The sequence below is a fragment of the Chlamydotis macqueenii genome, chromosome 1 (assembly GCF_036417535.1).
Source record: "Chlamydotis macqueenii isolate bChlMac1 chromosome 1, bChlMac1.mat, whole genome shotgun sequence".
Lineage (NCBI taxonomy): Eukaryota > Metazoa > Chordata > Aves > Otidiformes > Otididae > Chlamydotis > Chlamydotis macqueenii.
In genome coordinates, this window is record NC_141556.1 from 195,204,182 (window position 1) to 195,220,181 (window position 16,000).

General features: G+C 37.0%; 1 protein-coding gene across 2 annotated transcripts in view; it reads left to right on the forward strand.

The window, feature by feature from the left end:
* The window catches only part of SACS (sacsin molecular chaperone), a 47,833-nt gene that overhangs the window by 16,347 nt on the left and 15,486 nt on the right, over window positions 1-16,000 (forward strand). For both annotated transcript variants that reach the window (XM_086739509.1, XM_086739510.1), the window contains exons 4-8: window positions 1,900-1,985; window positions 6,724-6,835; window positions 8,111-8,257; window positions 9,403-10,885; window positions 13,336-13,427. In XM_086739509.1, coding sequence (XP_086595635.1) covers window positions 1,900-1,985; window positions 6,724-6,835; window positions 8,111-8,257; window positions 9,403-10,885; window positions 13,336-13,427 — 1,920 coding nt within the window. The remainder of the gene's footprint in view (window positions 1-1,899; window positions 1,986-6,723; window positions 6,836-8,110; window positions 8,258-9,402; window positions 10,886-13,335; window positions 13,428-16,000) is intronic.

The window sequence follows — 16,000 nt, forward strand, 5'->3', positions numbered from 1 at the left end:
TTTGTTCATTCTGGAGTCTTCCAGTTCTGAGATTTTTCCTTACAGCAGATAAATCAAGGCTCTGAATTTTTAATTTCAGGAAGTGCATGATCAGTAGCGCCAAGCATACTGGTTTCTGAAGTACTCTGAAGATCACCCTTGTCACCTCTGTTCATTCATCGCTTGTGTCTAGCACCAGATTCTGGGATCACAGAGTAATTAATGTAGGAAGGGACATCAGGAGGTCTCTACTCCAACCTTTTGCTCAAAGCAGGGTCAGCTCTGAGATTGACTGGGTTGCTCAAGGGCTGATCCTGGTCCAATTTGGAAAGCCTCCGAGGAGGGAGACTGCACAGGCTCTCTGGGTTTCTGTTCTGATGCTTGACTGTCCATACTGTGGAAAAAGTTTCTCCTTCGGATTTGTGGAACCAGTCTTGTGTTAAATATGAACAGCTCTAATACTCAAGAAAAATTAGTTCAGCCTTTGACAGGATGCATGCAGTAAGTCATGATCTCAAGATAGAGTAATTTTTGTGACATACATAGGGTGGCTCTGCTCGTAGATGTAAAGAGTTACAATAAAGTCTGTCTTCAGTCCTATCACCTAAAAGTTGCATGTCTAGTTTTGTGGTTTCCATAGTGAAATGTGTCATGTAAACAATTCTGCCTGTCTGCCCACGTTAGACTTAGAAAAGATCGATTTCTTGATTTTAGAGAATTTTTCCTAAGAAATGAAACACCAAAACTTTCCTACTATTGATCAGTTCACCTTATTTTGGAAGTTTGCATATTGCCTATTGACTTTCATATACTCCTATGTACTGTAAAAATAATAACAAAAGTTACAAAATACTTTTCACACTTTCAGCTGAGAGTTGCAATTTCTTGGTGTTTTTTTAATTGATGCTGTTAAGTTACCTTAAATAAAGAACAATACAAAAACTTTGTAAAGACAAGATGTTTGATGTTTTTACTTGATGTTTTCTCAGCAAATAGATCTCTCTTACCTATTACCTTTTTTTTCCACATTGCTGAGGATTTTGCGGGGGTTTTTTGTCTAAAGTTTTATTCCATAATATATATAATGTGTGTGTGGGTTTGAATCTGTGTACTTCATAAACACATATATATGCAGAAGGCAGAGTGAGGAGAGAGAGAATAATTACTTTATTAATAAACTTTAAAGAGAAGTCATAGAAGAGGCATCAGCAGCATCTCTTTTCCTTGGGGGGATTGCATGATTAGTATTTGTTTAAAGCACATATTTTAGGTTTGGATTTAGGGAGCTGCTCTTCAGTCTAAGGCTGGAGTTTGAAATAAAGAGTGTTGATGCTTTCATTCTGTGATAGACTCTTCCTCACAGAGCAGAACTCCATAACACTTGGTAGTGTCTTTCTGAGACATTTTCCCTCCTGTGCTAAGCCCAGGTAACAACAAAGTTAGCACCAAGCCCAGCACTGTGATATGCCAGAACAGGAAGTGTACACTAGAGCAAAAGTGTACTGTGCATATGTGTAGCTGTCAGGAGGGATCATCACTGGCTATAAAAAAAGTTATGACCACTGCTGCCCTAGAATACCGTCCCACTACTTAAAAAGTAGTAGTCCTTTAGAAGTGACTGTATTTGAACATCTGGTATTTGGAGCTGGGGTATAACAGATGCATAGACTTAGCTCCCAAATTTGTTTAATCCAGATATGAAACAACACGTTCACAGTAACATCAGGACTGCTATTTTAACTTTTTTAATTAAAAGGTTTATAACATAGTACTTTTGCGGTTGATTTTGGAAATACAAGATTTTACAGTATCAAACCTTTCTAAATTCCTAGTAATTGTTCAGTGAGTATTTGTTTTAATCTGAAATTAACTGCATAGTAGCATAATAAACAGATTATTTTTTGTTTGGTTGGTTTTTAGGTCGTTTTGGACAAACAACTCCACCACTTGTTGATTTTCTTAAGGATATTTTAAGAAGATACCCAGAAGGAGGACAGATTCTTAAGGTATACAACAGATGGTATTTTTAGCAGTCATTTAATATGCATGACATAATACCATTAGTTTAACACTTTCCAGCAAATCCTGCAGTTGTCATACCTCATTAGATATTAATTCTAATACAGGAGGTACGTGTTTCCATTTCTGTGAATAAGGCAAAGTGAGTTGTGTGGTTCTTTTTTTTTTTTTGTGTGTGTGTGTGTGTAACATCTCGGAGTTTGCTTGTCACAGATGCCATTGTAATTTATAAAAAAAAAAAATAGATAAAATGTGGATGTTGTAATTAAGTCAGGGACTTAATTAAGTACTCTATGTGAGCGAGCACTCTAAAATGTTTCTTTTGCCTGTTTCTTTGTTGTTCATCTCTGCTATAAGCTATGGTAAAACCACTTAATAGTATATACAATTTTTTGGTGGGGGGATTATTTCAGTATAAGATTTAGATAAGCTGGAGACTTTAATACAAGATTTGCTGTAGAATTTCTGGGTAGCTAAATATATTTTCCTCAGTGAACTTTGACAGTGTCATAAAATTTCATCATTAGATTAAGAACAGATTTAAGATGGGAATGTTTGAGTGGCTTTTGAGAGGCTTGGTCTAGAGTAATAAGAATAACACATGCATCAGTTTTGTATGAGCTGAAAAATGTTTTTAGTCTAGATATTGGTTCTTATAACAAAATAATGTCACAGGATTTTCTGAACTGCAGTTAGTGTTCTTCATGGTGTTATATCATTCATCCAGGAACCTTCGAAGTGTGCAACATTAGGACGTGTTACATTGTGATGCTTCACATTTGAATGTTGGATGTTACGTGTGCAAGCCTAACACTGGAAACGACAACATAGATTTAAGCACTAAAAAATTTTTCAGTAAAAAGGATGGTGAACTGGTAGAGTGGAGTTCACCTGACCTTACTGTAGACATGGCTGGAACATGTCTCCTGTGAAGAAAGGCTGAGAGTTGGAGTTGTTTGGTCTGGAGCAGAGAAGGTTCTGGGGAGACCTTGTTGCAGCCTTTCAGCATAGAAGGAGGCTTATCAGAAAGATGGAAAGAGACTTTATACCAAGGCCTGTAGTGACAGGACAAGGGACGATAGTTTTAAACTGAAAGAGGGTAGGTTTAGATTGCACATAAAGAAGAAATTATACACAGTGAGGATGGTGAGGCACTGGAACGAGTTGCACAGAAAAGATGTGGATGCCCCATCGTTGGAAGTGTTCAGGGTCAGGTTGGACGGGTCTTTGAGTGATCTGCTGTAGTGAAAGATGGCCCTGCCTGTGGTGGTGGGGTGGGATGATATGATCTTTAAAGGTCCCTTCCAACCTAAACCATTCTGTGATCTGAAAAACTACAGATCATTCTAAATTTGTGAAGTCCCACAAGGGGAAAGACGAGTACCTCTAATAGAAGATTTGTTTGTTTATTTTAGCTTCCTATGCTAATGTCTGAAGGTGCCTGTCTGATTTTTTTTGACAAGCTTCTGGGGCGGTCAGTTCATAGTGGATGTTAAACTTCTCATCCAGAATCCTTCATCGCATGGATGTTAGGAGAATTCATTTCCTTAGTATGTGGGAATACTAGATTCTAACTAATGGGATTTGGTACAGATATATATCTATCTATAAAACACACCAACACAAATGTGACAGATGATGAGAGTTCCTGCTCTCTCTTAGAAGATTTTTCTTAGCAACTGTGGAACTAAAAGTTGTTTATTTTTGGTGTTGTTCTGTTTTTGTTTAGTGAGGGGGGCCTAAGGTGCTTCTGTAGGAAGCTGCTAGAAGTCGCTCCCCTTTGTTCAATGGACTTGGCCAGGCCTGGGGCAGACCCGCTGCTGGCCAAGGCCAAGCCAATTGGTAGCAGAATGTTCTGTGATAATGCCTCTGCGATAATGTATTTAAAAAGAGGAAAACGGGGGAAAAAAAAAAAAGAGAAGGTGTGAAGCAGCTGAGTGGGGGCAGAGAGGGGGAGGTGTGAGCCTTGTGGGCCTTGCAGGCCTCACCCTCTGGCCTCCTGCCGGGCGGCTGCCTCGGCCCAACTCGGCCCGGCCCGGCTGCAAGAAGTGGAGAGGAGGTGAGTTGAAAATGAGAATGAGATGTAAAAAGATCTTGAGAAGCGTCTGTTGTGAAGAATTTTTCTTCTGAGGAACGGCTGCAGATGCCAAAGTCAGTGAAGAAGAAGGGGAAGGAGTAATGCTACTCCTGGCCAAGATTCCCCTGCAGCCTATGATGATGACCATGGTGGAGGAGGTTGTCCCCCTGCAGCCCATGGAGGTCCATGGAGGAGCAGAGATCCACCTGCAGCCTGTCAGAGGACCCCACCTTGGGGCAGGTGGATGCCTGAAGGAGGCTGTGGCCCGTGGAGGGCCCGCTGGGGCAGCTGTTCTGGAGGGACTGCACCCCGTGGAAGAGATGACCCACGCCAGAGCAGTTTCACGAAGGACTGTGGTCCGTGGGAGGGACCCCACGCTGGAGCAGAGGAGGAATGTGAGGAGTTCTTCCCCCAAGATTAAGTAGTGGCGTAAAACAACGCGTGATGAACTGACCACGACACCCATTCCGTCTTCCCTGCTGTGCTGCTCGGGGTGGGGGAACGTAGTAGAGATAATGTTAAGCCCAGGAAGAGGAAGGGGTGGGGGGGAGGTTATCTTGTTCCCTGTCATTCTCTGGCTGGTTTTAGTAATAAATGAATATTGTTCCCCAAGTCCAGTCCGTTTTGCCCATAACGGTAACTTTAAGGACTTCTCCTCAAACCTTGAGCCTTTTTCTTATATCATCTCCTCCTATTCTCTTGGAGGGTGGGGGGAGTGAGAGAGAGACTGTGTAGTCTGGTGCCAATTGGGGCTGAACTATGACAGGTGTGAATGTTTAAGATAAGCATATCTTCAGTTGTTTTGGCAAACTGCTTCCTGGATATATTCTGAGCAGTATCTGTTCAAAGGTTGAGTGCTTACATTTTTACTATTTCCCAGTACAGTTGAATCTGTAAGATGCCTTTGAATCATGAAAGGTTCAGACCTTCTTAACAATTTAAACCAAATTTTTCATTCCAATGTGAAGTAATAAGATAATACTCTTAGAAATCAGATAGGTAAATCTAAAAGTAGGAATGTTGCTCTTGTTTCATGATTTACAATTTAGAGTTAACAGCCTTTTAGGGAGGGATTACTACCAGGAATTTTGCTGATCTGCTAAAATGGATTTCACTGTTTGGATTGTTCAAATACAACACTATTACAGCTGAGTGTAGCAGATGCTCTGCGTGCCACAGCATGAATGCAAGTCTCCGACTATATGGTGGTTTCCATACTTATTTAATATTTCTAGAGGCTTTGACTAGTTTTCTGTATGTTCTTGAATGATTGCTGAAATTATTCTTTTAGAAGAATTAACTGGGTTTTTTTTGTAGTTAAATACCTCATGGAGAATCTTTAAAATGTATTGTGTATGGTGAACTGTGGGTATGTTTCTTGCTATCTCATCTTGCTTCAGAAATATGTAGAAGTAATAGTATAAACAATGTATTTTGGTTACTTGTGTGATATACCTTATAGACTGAACATAATGTCACAAAGCAAAAAATCAAAAGGTTATAGTTTTGAAACTAGGTATTTGATCCATCAACAGTATATTAGAATGTAACCTAATCTGAAATGTCTACTACTAGTTGATGCATTTTTAAAGATTCATCTTGCTAGCAAGTCTTTTATGCATAATTGTATCAAATTTAGGTTTTATTCATACATGATGTGATGTACATATGTAACTTTTCAGTTCCTTGTGCCAAACTTACGTATACCCACACAAACATACACAGATGTGTTTGTTTGTATGTACATATGAGTGTGTCTGTTTGGAGCCCTGGTACACTTTGATGATTCAGTGTAAACAGAGCATTGTGTGAAGCTCTAATCCTGTAGGTATTTTATAATCGTGCTTACGTGTCTGCAGTGTGTAATACTATTGTTGTAAAAGGGACTGGATAGGCAGTAGTGTATACAGAACTAGTTTATTGACATTTTGGTTATTAGAGTTGCCCATAGCTCTCACCACTACTAATACTATTTAATAAAAACTCCATCTTAGCGGAATCCTCTTTCTAGTGTATGGGCTTCATTCAACAGATGAGGTCTGCTGGCTCATGATTTACAGAGTTAATGATCAGAACTGTTTTGCAGACCTCTGCTGAAGGGGTGTTAGAAGTGAGCAGTGTGGCTCTTGAATAATTTGTTCATACTGTGAAATGTTAAGTATAACAGAATTCAGTTGATGTAAAGAAGAGTGCTGTGTATTGCCTTTTTATGACTTGTTGTCTTACAGGTGTTGTGTGTGCTTTGCAGTAAGCTTTGATTTTTTTTTTTTGTTTTTCTTTTTTAATTTTTTTTTTTTCTTCTGCCATCTTGCATTGTTTTGAGATTTCTACAACTGATTTGGGATAATATAGTTATAGTAGTAATGGTTTAGTAGCTGATTTCTAAACTTTATGCTGCTTGTGTGTGGTATTTGAGCTCCAAATTGAAATAACTTCTATAATGTGTGTCTGAATATTCCTTTTATAATTATGTCTATTTTCATTGAGATAAACCGGATAAAATTATTTTGGTTGAAAAGTATGAAAACAATTACACTTGAGACAATTGCTTATTATTTTCTAGTGTTTAAGTTGGAAAGCCATTGCTAGAATCTGTACGACATTACTGCATTATACTTTGTTTTTGTTTGGTTTTTTTTCTGTCTCAGGAACTGATACAGAATGCAGAAGATGCTGGTGCCACAGAGGTTAGGTTTTTATATGATGAAACTCAGTATGGAACAGAAACACTATGGTCAAAGGACATGGCACAATATCAGGGTAAATATAATTTTTATTAATTTTGGCCATTATTCTTCAATGTGCATGTGTTTCTGTGGTTTTCTCCTTGCTGTATGGAGCTGGCCATACAGGAATGACTCCGTTGCTACTTTCACCTTACTAGGTGCATATTTGTTCTAGTGTTGATAATTCTTTTCCAAAGCCAGTGTTTGATATTGAAGGCCTTACACTATCTTCTCACATGTTGTCAGCAGCAGCTTTCCAATTGCTTCCAGTTAATGTTATTTGAGAAAGAATAAAGCAGAACATGAAGAATAAGTCACTTCTCCCAGGGTGACAGTGTGTCCTGTGGTTTATTTCCCTGGGTTCATTCTGTTTCCCAAAGTACAAGTAAAGATTTTTAGTAGAGCAAGTAAACAAGATTTAATAAATAAGACCTAGGATAAAAGAATGCTTGGGGTACTAGACAATAGTTATCAGTTCTTTTATACATTAACCTCTACCTTTTGAGAGCTGTCTCCATTTCTTAATGTAAAGATGACTCTCATCTTTTTACATTTCAGCACTCTCCAGACAGTTCTGTTTTCTTCCCCATCTCTTATTCTCTCACCCTTATATCAAACTTTGCTCCATGCAAAGATTTTTACATCATCTAATATGGCTTTGTGGTCAGTTATGTATTTATCAAACAAATTAATTTGCATGGTCATCCCAAAAGGGATTCAGTCATGATTTGAAGATTTCGATGATAAATGATCCACTGCTTGTTTCTAGGTTTTTTTTTCAGTTGTTCATCAGCTTCATTGTGTCTTCTAATTTGAATTTGTCTGTCTGACTTTCTAGACACAGCTTATTGTTATATCCTACCGTGTATTCCCTTCCACTAAAAGTATTAAAAGACTGTGATTAGCACATCTTTCAAACATCTTTTTGATAGACTGAACAGACTGGGATTAAGCCTTGTGCCACAGAACACTTTTCTTCTAGAAGTTTTGTTGTTTTCTGTTTTATGTTCAGTTTTTCAAAATCATGAAAACACCACCAGAACTAGATACCATGTCAGAATATAAATCTTTTAAGTACCACATACAGAGGTAAATCCAACCTTTTGCTTCTGTTTTTGCTGCTGCTCTACACCTCCCTTTCATCACCAAGCATAATTTGATGTCAGCTTGGGTCATAGCTCCCCCGTTAAACTTGCACATGAATACTTTAAAGAAATGCTTTCTCAGTTCTGTAGTTCATTCCCTAGAAATTTTGAACAGTAAATAATTTTCTTCTATCATCTTTTTAACACTTGCCTATTTACTTTAGGGCCAGCGTTTTACGCATACAACGATGCAGTTTTCACCCCTGAGGACTGGCATGGCATACAGGAAATAGCAAGAAGCAGGAAGAAAGATGATCCCCTGAAAGTTGGAAGATTTGGAATTGGCTTTAATTCAGTTTATCATATAACAGGTACTCTCAGTAGTTATTTTAAAATTAAAATGTTGATGTTTTAAGTTGTTTGATTATTTTAGATATTCATCAAACATTTAATATTTTCTTTATAGTGCATTTTTAAATTAGATCCTTGACTAAGTTTCCTTAAGAGGTGTTCATATTTTTCTAAAACTCTGTAAGGTATTCTTCAGATTGTGAAAGGTTTTGGAGGAGATTTGTTTCTTCTAGTAACATCATTATGTACTTAGTCCCTTTTATTGAAATGAACATTCCTTTACACAGTTAGTTCAGTTATGCACTCGTGTTCATATGGTAGAGGCCCATAATATAGGGTAGATATGCAAGTAGAGGTGTGAAACTTTAGACTAGACTTAAACTTTTATGCAGGTTCTTTGTTTAATAAGCATGATTTTGTTTCGTGCTAGAAAGGGTATTCCATAATAGACATAGAGGCACATTTGCATTTGAGAGGGATAGTACATCTCTTTCACAAGCTGGTAATATTTGATCTTAAAACCTTTTATTCTGGCAGAATGTTTTACTGCTATACAGAAGAAGTGTATAGCATAAATAGTGCTTACAGTCTATGTAGTAATTGTAATAGTACAGAGTAAGAGGCAAACTTTTGCTGAAATAACATTTTTGACAAGTGAAGCGAGTTTGTAAGACACAAGATGTTTTTTCACAGCATTTTACCTAGTACAGCTTGAATAAAAGCTTAGTCAATACATTCAGTGGTATGATAATTCTGTGAATTTATGCTTTTAAATGTGCTAGATTACTGTTTGCAAACCTTCAAGATCTGCAAAGTATGAATGTAGTAGTATACATCTTTAGTAAATGAAGTTTTTTTGTTTTTTTTTTTTTTTCCTGAAAACATTGGAAAGGTAAAAGTGTAGAGTTGAAAAAAAACATACTTTTTGTTGCTCACTCTTAAATTCAAATAGTTGAATGACTATGTTTATATTTAATTGCAGAACAGGAGCGTGCTTGTTTCCTCCTGACAATAAGCACCGAATTATATGTTATCAGAATTATACTAGGTTCATCACAGTTTTATAACATTTGTTTTTCTTGGCCTTTTATAATTTCTTCCTTAAGACTACATTTGAAAAGTATGTTGTTTTAGGTTTATTAATAGTTGTTTTTTATATTTACAGATGTTCCTAGTATTTTCAGTGGTGACCAGATTGGTATGCTTGATCCCCACCAAACCCTTTTTGGCCCTCATGAATCAGGCCAGTGTTGGAATCTAAAAGAAGATAGCAAGGAAATCAGTGAACTTACAGACCAGTTTGCGCCATTCATTGGTGTGTTTGGCAGCACTAAGGAAACATTTAAGAATGGAAACTTTCCTGGTACCTTTTTTCGTTTCCCACTTCGTCTGCAGCCTTCCCAACTGAGCAGCAATGTTTATGACAAACAGAAGGTTTTGGAGCTGTTTGAATCCTTCAGAGCAGATGCAGACACAGTATTGCTCTTCTTGAAGAGTGTTCAGGATGTTTCACTGCATGTTAGGGAAGCTGATGGAACAGAGAGGCTAATTTTTAGAGTAACCGCTAGTGAGAACAAGGCCTTGAAACATGAAAGACCCAATTCTATCAAAATCTTAGGAACTGCAATAAATCAGTATTGTAGGGGAGTTCCAAGCAATAGCATAACATGTGTGACATACCATGTAAACATAGTTGTAGAAGATGAGAGTGTTAAGGACGCACAGAAAACGTCTTGGTTAGTATGTAATTGTGTAGGTGGTCGAGGAATGTGTACTGAACTGGATTGTTTAGCTGATGACTTGAAATTTGTTCCTACTATTGGAATAGCCATGTCTTTATCATCTAATGGGGAGGAAAAAGGAGCTGTAGCAGATTTTTCAGGAAGAGCATTTTGTTTTTTGCCTTTGCCTCCAGGTGAAGAAAGCAAAACTGGACTCCCAGTTCACGTTAGTGGTTTCTTTGGTCTCACAGACAATAGGAGGAGTATCAAATGGCGAGAGCTGGATCAGTGGAGAGATCCAGCAGCTTTGTGGAATGATCTTCTTGTGGTGAATATAGTGCCAAAGGCATATACCACCCTTATTCTGGAAGCTATCAAACGGATGGAGACTGAGAAGAATTCAGATTTTCCATTGTCAGCTGAAAGAATTTATAGTTTATGGCCTGATGAGAACAAAATCAGAGTACCTTGGAAACCAATTGTAGTACCTCTCTTTAAAGAGCTGCTCCAGCATACAGTTATTTACTCAGTGAGTAATCAGTGGATAAAGGTGGAACAGGTGCACTTTTCTGAAATGGATGAGAGTTTGGAGTACACACAGTCTGTTCTCAACTACCTCCAGAATTCAGGGAAGCAGATTGCCAAGGTACCAGCAAATATTGCTAGTGCAGTGCATCTTACTCTTTCTACTGCTAAAGCTGTGAAAAAAGTGACTCCTGCTGTAGTACGGCAAGTACTAAGGAAATCTGGACACAGTGGACCTGCTGAAGAAAAGCTTCATCTTTTAGAATTTGTGCTTTCTGATGGAGTCTACAGTGAACTGATTGGATTGGAGCTTCTGCCTTTACAGAATGGAGTTTTTATTCCTTTTTCCTCATCTGTATCAGAACAGGATGTAGTTTACATAACCTCAGAAGAATATCCCAGGTATGCTTACTATTTTAAATCCTGAGGTTTTTTAGTTTAAATGCTAAAACAGAGCTTCAGACTGTTATTTGCTTATCAGCAAACAAGATGATATGCAGCAGTCTCTAATGTCATGAAGTAATGCATAGATAGAACTAAGTTTTCTGTGTGTAAGTACATGTTTATATGCATATGTCTCATTTGAAAAGTTTGACAGCTACTTGCCAACTTTATAAAGAATCTTGTGATCTAGGCTTTAGGGGAATACCTCAGGATATATTTCAGATTGGCTTTCTTCTGAGAATTCTAAATAGGAGGTTAGAAACATGCATACTAGGATGTACATTAATTTAGGTAATGATAAGAGCTTTTATTAAACTTAAAGCTTGAGATTACTTCAGGCTTCATGTATTTATTTATTTAACACAACACTCTTACTTTCAGTGAAGAGCTTAGTACTAAACACTTACTGATTTTAGGAAGTAAGCAGATACTACCATGGAAAGACGTGGGCTTATCTTCTACATGTTCTCTCCCTTTACTCTTTCTAGTCCCTCTCCATTTTTTTTTTTTTTTTTTTTTTCCCTTCTTGTTTCCCAGCTACTTCAGTGTTCCAATTAGGTTCACGTTTCATCTGCCAAAAAAGCTTGCACTGACACTGGGGAGGGGATAGGAAAGAGCAGGCTACTTGGAGTAAGTGACCTTGTGGTCACAGGGGAGAAATTGTGACTACTGCATTATATGTCTGTACTGGATTGTGCATGTGTGAAAGACTTGTTAAATCTGGACCCTTCTCCAAGTAATCTCTTAAGATGTGCTGCTCGAAGTCACTCGGACACACCACATGTCTTACCTGTAGCTGTTCCTCCTTTACGCAGTCTTACTTGTACATATGGTCACAACCACCCCTCCTTCTTTCCCTCAGAGTTCTGCTAATTTTCAGATCCTCAACTTGAGAGAATGTGACACGTGGCATGTGCTTTGCTACTTTTACTGCCCTATGGACTGTTTATAAGGGACATAGAGGTGGGTTGGAGTGTGCCAATATAGATATTATTAAGGTTAAAAGTGCTTCAAGTAAGGTCCTCATGTAGATTGTGGTTTGAATATCTGCATAGACAACGCGTCTTCCAGAAAAGCAGTTGGATGCAGGTGACCGGTCTTCCCATGTTTCTTGAAAAGAGTTTGCTTTTTTCAAGTCTTGTGCTGTTCTTTTTCTATTACATTCTAAACCCATAGTCTTTCTTGTTCTAGACAATTCAGATTATTTATCAGGGAATTAACACTTCTCAGAGCCTGTGATTCCAGTGTTATCTTAAGAAACAAAAAAAAAAAAAAAACAAAAAAACCCCACCAAACACAAAACAATTCTCTGGCTTCTGCTGTGAGATGATTTATCTTTTGCTATTCTTTCAGTTTTTCTCCTTCCAGAAGTTAAGCCAGTATACTAATACAAAAAGCATTCCCATGACAAGCCTAACAAGTGACAGCCCTGCTTCAGACTAGTCACAAGATAATTTTTTGGGGAATTTAATGATACCACTATATCTTATTCAGTTTCTGTTCTGTTGCTAATGGACTTAGTTTGGTTTGTCTTTTAAAACTGATACAGAAGCATGTTATGCCAGGCATAAATCTACTTGCTAGCTATGATAATATAGAAATTTGAAATAGTAATGCTTTATGTGCCTCTGTTCTTATCTGCAGTAATGATTTTTAATTCTAATGTGATAAATGACTAACTAATGCTAGATGTTTTAAAACACTTTCAACTTAAGAGTTTGGCTCTTTGCATATTCCAATTTGGAGCCTGCTTAGAAAGCTCTTACGAATTTCTTTCTATTAACATATGTGGAAGAACAAGAAAGATTCTGTCTTGGTTTATGTATAACTGATGTGCCTGCTGTCAGAATGAAACTGGATAGTTATTTTTTATTTCAGGGAGAGCAAAGCCCTAAAAAACTGTTCAGTTTTAAGTGCTAATGTAAAGGAAGAGGAGGGAAAGACAGGACGAGACCACTGTCTGCAGATCTTGTGGAATCCACAGATCTGTGAAGTCCTAGAATTACATGCTGTATTTTTTATATGCTTTCAAAAAGAATCTTTAAGAGACATAGAATAGTAGGTGCTATTTTACCTTTTTTTTTTTTTTTTTTGTTAGAATACAAATTGATGAAAATAGTTTTTTAATCCCAGTTTTTCTATCAAAACTTGCTTAGACCTACTTTGAAAAGAAGAGTAGTTGGAAAACTTAGTTTCTTACTGCTCCCTACTTCTAAATGTATGATTTTCTTATTTATACTAAAATGTCCACCGAGAGCCCAATTCTACATATATAAGCAATTGCTTTGCATGCACTGTCTTACTATGATTATTACTGTGCTGGTAGTTTCTGTGCAGCAATGTAAATAAATGAGATGCTTTGCTAAAGTGTGTTTTGGGGTTTGTTTGTTTTTTCATGGTGTGCTTAGATCACTCTTTCCTGGCCTGGAAGGAAGGTTACTTTCCGAAGACCTGAAGCCTGAGGTTCTAGCTGCTTTGAAAGAAGCTGCCAAAAGCCGAGGTAATGTGTCTTTTGTATTCTTATATAGTGAAACAGATTGCTAATGGTTGAACAGCCTAGTTCTAAACTCAAGTTTAAAGCAATGCCTTTTTTTGAAATTGAATTCACATAAATAAGTTGCTCATCTAAAAAAATTTAAGAGAGATTTATTATTTAATATTTAAGATAGATTATGTGTTTGAGTTGGAAATGACACAAAATTATAAAAGAACAAAAAGGGAAAGGCAAGGGAAGAAGGATGAAAATTTAAAATAAAATATATATATATTCACTTAGTAAAGTATATATTCAAGGTTCAGTAATTTTGTGCAAATAATATTCCTTCACTTAGGGCGGCCTGCATTCTATTTTGCATTTATAGTATCTGCATGTGCAATAGCTATGTCATGGTTTTGATACTGTGGATCATCTCTTATCTCACAATTACAAGTGATCACATCAGTGCCTTTCTTTAAAATCAGATGAAACTAGCTTAAGCATCTAGCCTCAAGCATACTGTGGACCATATAATTTCATCAAGTGTTCCCTGAGTCTTAATGCATAGTTTATGGTTGTGTCAGTGTGGACCTACTGAAATACTTCCAATGTTGATCAAAAGACTGGGTGAAGAAGTCTGCTGCATCTGTAGATAAGATGCTTCTATATTTAACTATGTTTAAATACCTTCACAATTTTTTTTGCCACTTTTCTAGTCAGTTTGTCTGTGTTTACCTTTCCACCCTTGCATTTCATTATGCATTTGGTCGGTAAATTTGAAGTCTCTGTCTCAGAAGTCTTTTAATGTAAACACAATTTGCAAACAAGTCACTCTTCAGCTTATTTTTAAATAGTATGAGTATATGATAAGCTACTTTACTTTTCAACGTCTGGTAAATGTGCTTTTCAGAAAAAGATCCTTGTCTTTGTCTTTTTTAAAAATTGCTCAATTTATCAGAATTCTTTTCCTTGGACTTAAGACATTAGAACCAGACACAGAATACTATAAATCATTGTCTTGATTTGCTTTTCTTGATACCCTTTATCATAGCCTTCAGTCATTCAGTCACAGTCTCTATTTCTTCAGTCTGTGTTCTGACCTTTTTCCCCCTTCAGTCCTTTATATGTTCTCTGTTTATTGTTCTTCCTGCTCAGTGGGAAACCTCCTTTCTCCATGGTTTGGTCATCACTTCATTATCAAAATTAATAGAAAAAATAAGATAATTCTGAGGTTAAGATGATAAATTTTTAAAGTATGGCAAAGCACCTATGAAAAGAATTAAAGAATTGAGAGTGACTTATTGCCCAGAGTAAATAGTGTAAATATTTAAAATAATGTAAATTATACAGAAGATACAAAATCAGTGCCGAGACTTTCATTGAGTATCAAAAACAGCAAGTCTGAAACTACTGTAAAGAAAAGCTTTGTTCTAAAAAGCAGAGTTGTCAAAGCCTTATGGGCATATTATGTAGAATCATAGAATGGTTAGGCTTGGAAGGGACCTTTAAAGGTCATCCAGTCCACACCCCCTTGCAAGGCGCAGGGACATGAGATCAGGTTACTCAGAGCCCTGTCCAACCTGGCCTTGAATGTTTCCGGGGCGGGGGGGGCATCCACCACCTCTCTGGGCAAAAATGATGTGTATTGTGTCTATTGTTACAATAGAATATGCTTTTATTTGTTTTTTTACTGTTAGTTTCTCCAGTACTGTTTTTAATTTATTTTGGTTTGTTTTAATACACACTATAAACTGTTGAAAGTAGTGACTATAAATTGTGTACAATGAATATTCTTAATCTGAGATAGAACCATAAAGAACTACTATTTACTCTAGTAGTAATTGCTGGGACTTTAAAAGAACAGAAATACATAAGGATCAAGACAGCCACAGTGAGATTAGATGGATGAAAAATTGTATGGAAGACAGGAATATTAGCTTTGAAAAATGCCAATTCCTTGTGATGATGACTTTTAAGATGTATTGTCCTAGACAGTTTCCTCCAAGTGAATGTCAAAAAGCAGTCCAAACCCATACTTAAATTGAAAAACAGAGCAAAACAACCAAAACAAATTACAGGTTTGACAGGCTATCTGCTTGAATACATTTTAAACAGCAAAAGCAGAGGTGACTAAAATGAAAAAAAACCCAAACCCTTATATATTCAAAGAGCAATCCCTTGCTGAGTTCTCCTAGGACATTCCTTAATTTCAAGGTTTGGTCTCTGAGTTGCAATGAAGTCTGTCTAGTCTTTTTAGTTCCTGGGAGGACTTTTTGGTCACATTTAAGGTCTTGCTTCTGTCTCTCTTCTTCCTCTGGCAGTTTCTTTGAATGACATTTTTCTAGGGACTTATTCTTGGTGGGTAATATGCCTCTCATTGATTAGAAGAACATATTTTTGTAAATGAATATGACAAGTGTACTTCTTCTAAATCTTCTAGAAATGCCTAAGGACTTTTAGATAATTCTTTGCAAGCTTGTGGTGGCCTACTTCTCATTCTACCTCTTTCTAAATTATTTCTCATCCTAAGGTTTTGCATAATTGTAAAGTACAACTGCACTACCATCAAAGTTGTACGTTACTAGAAATAATGAGTA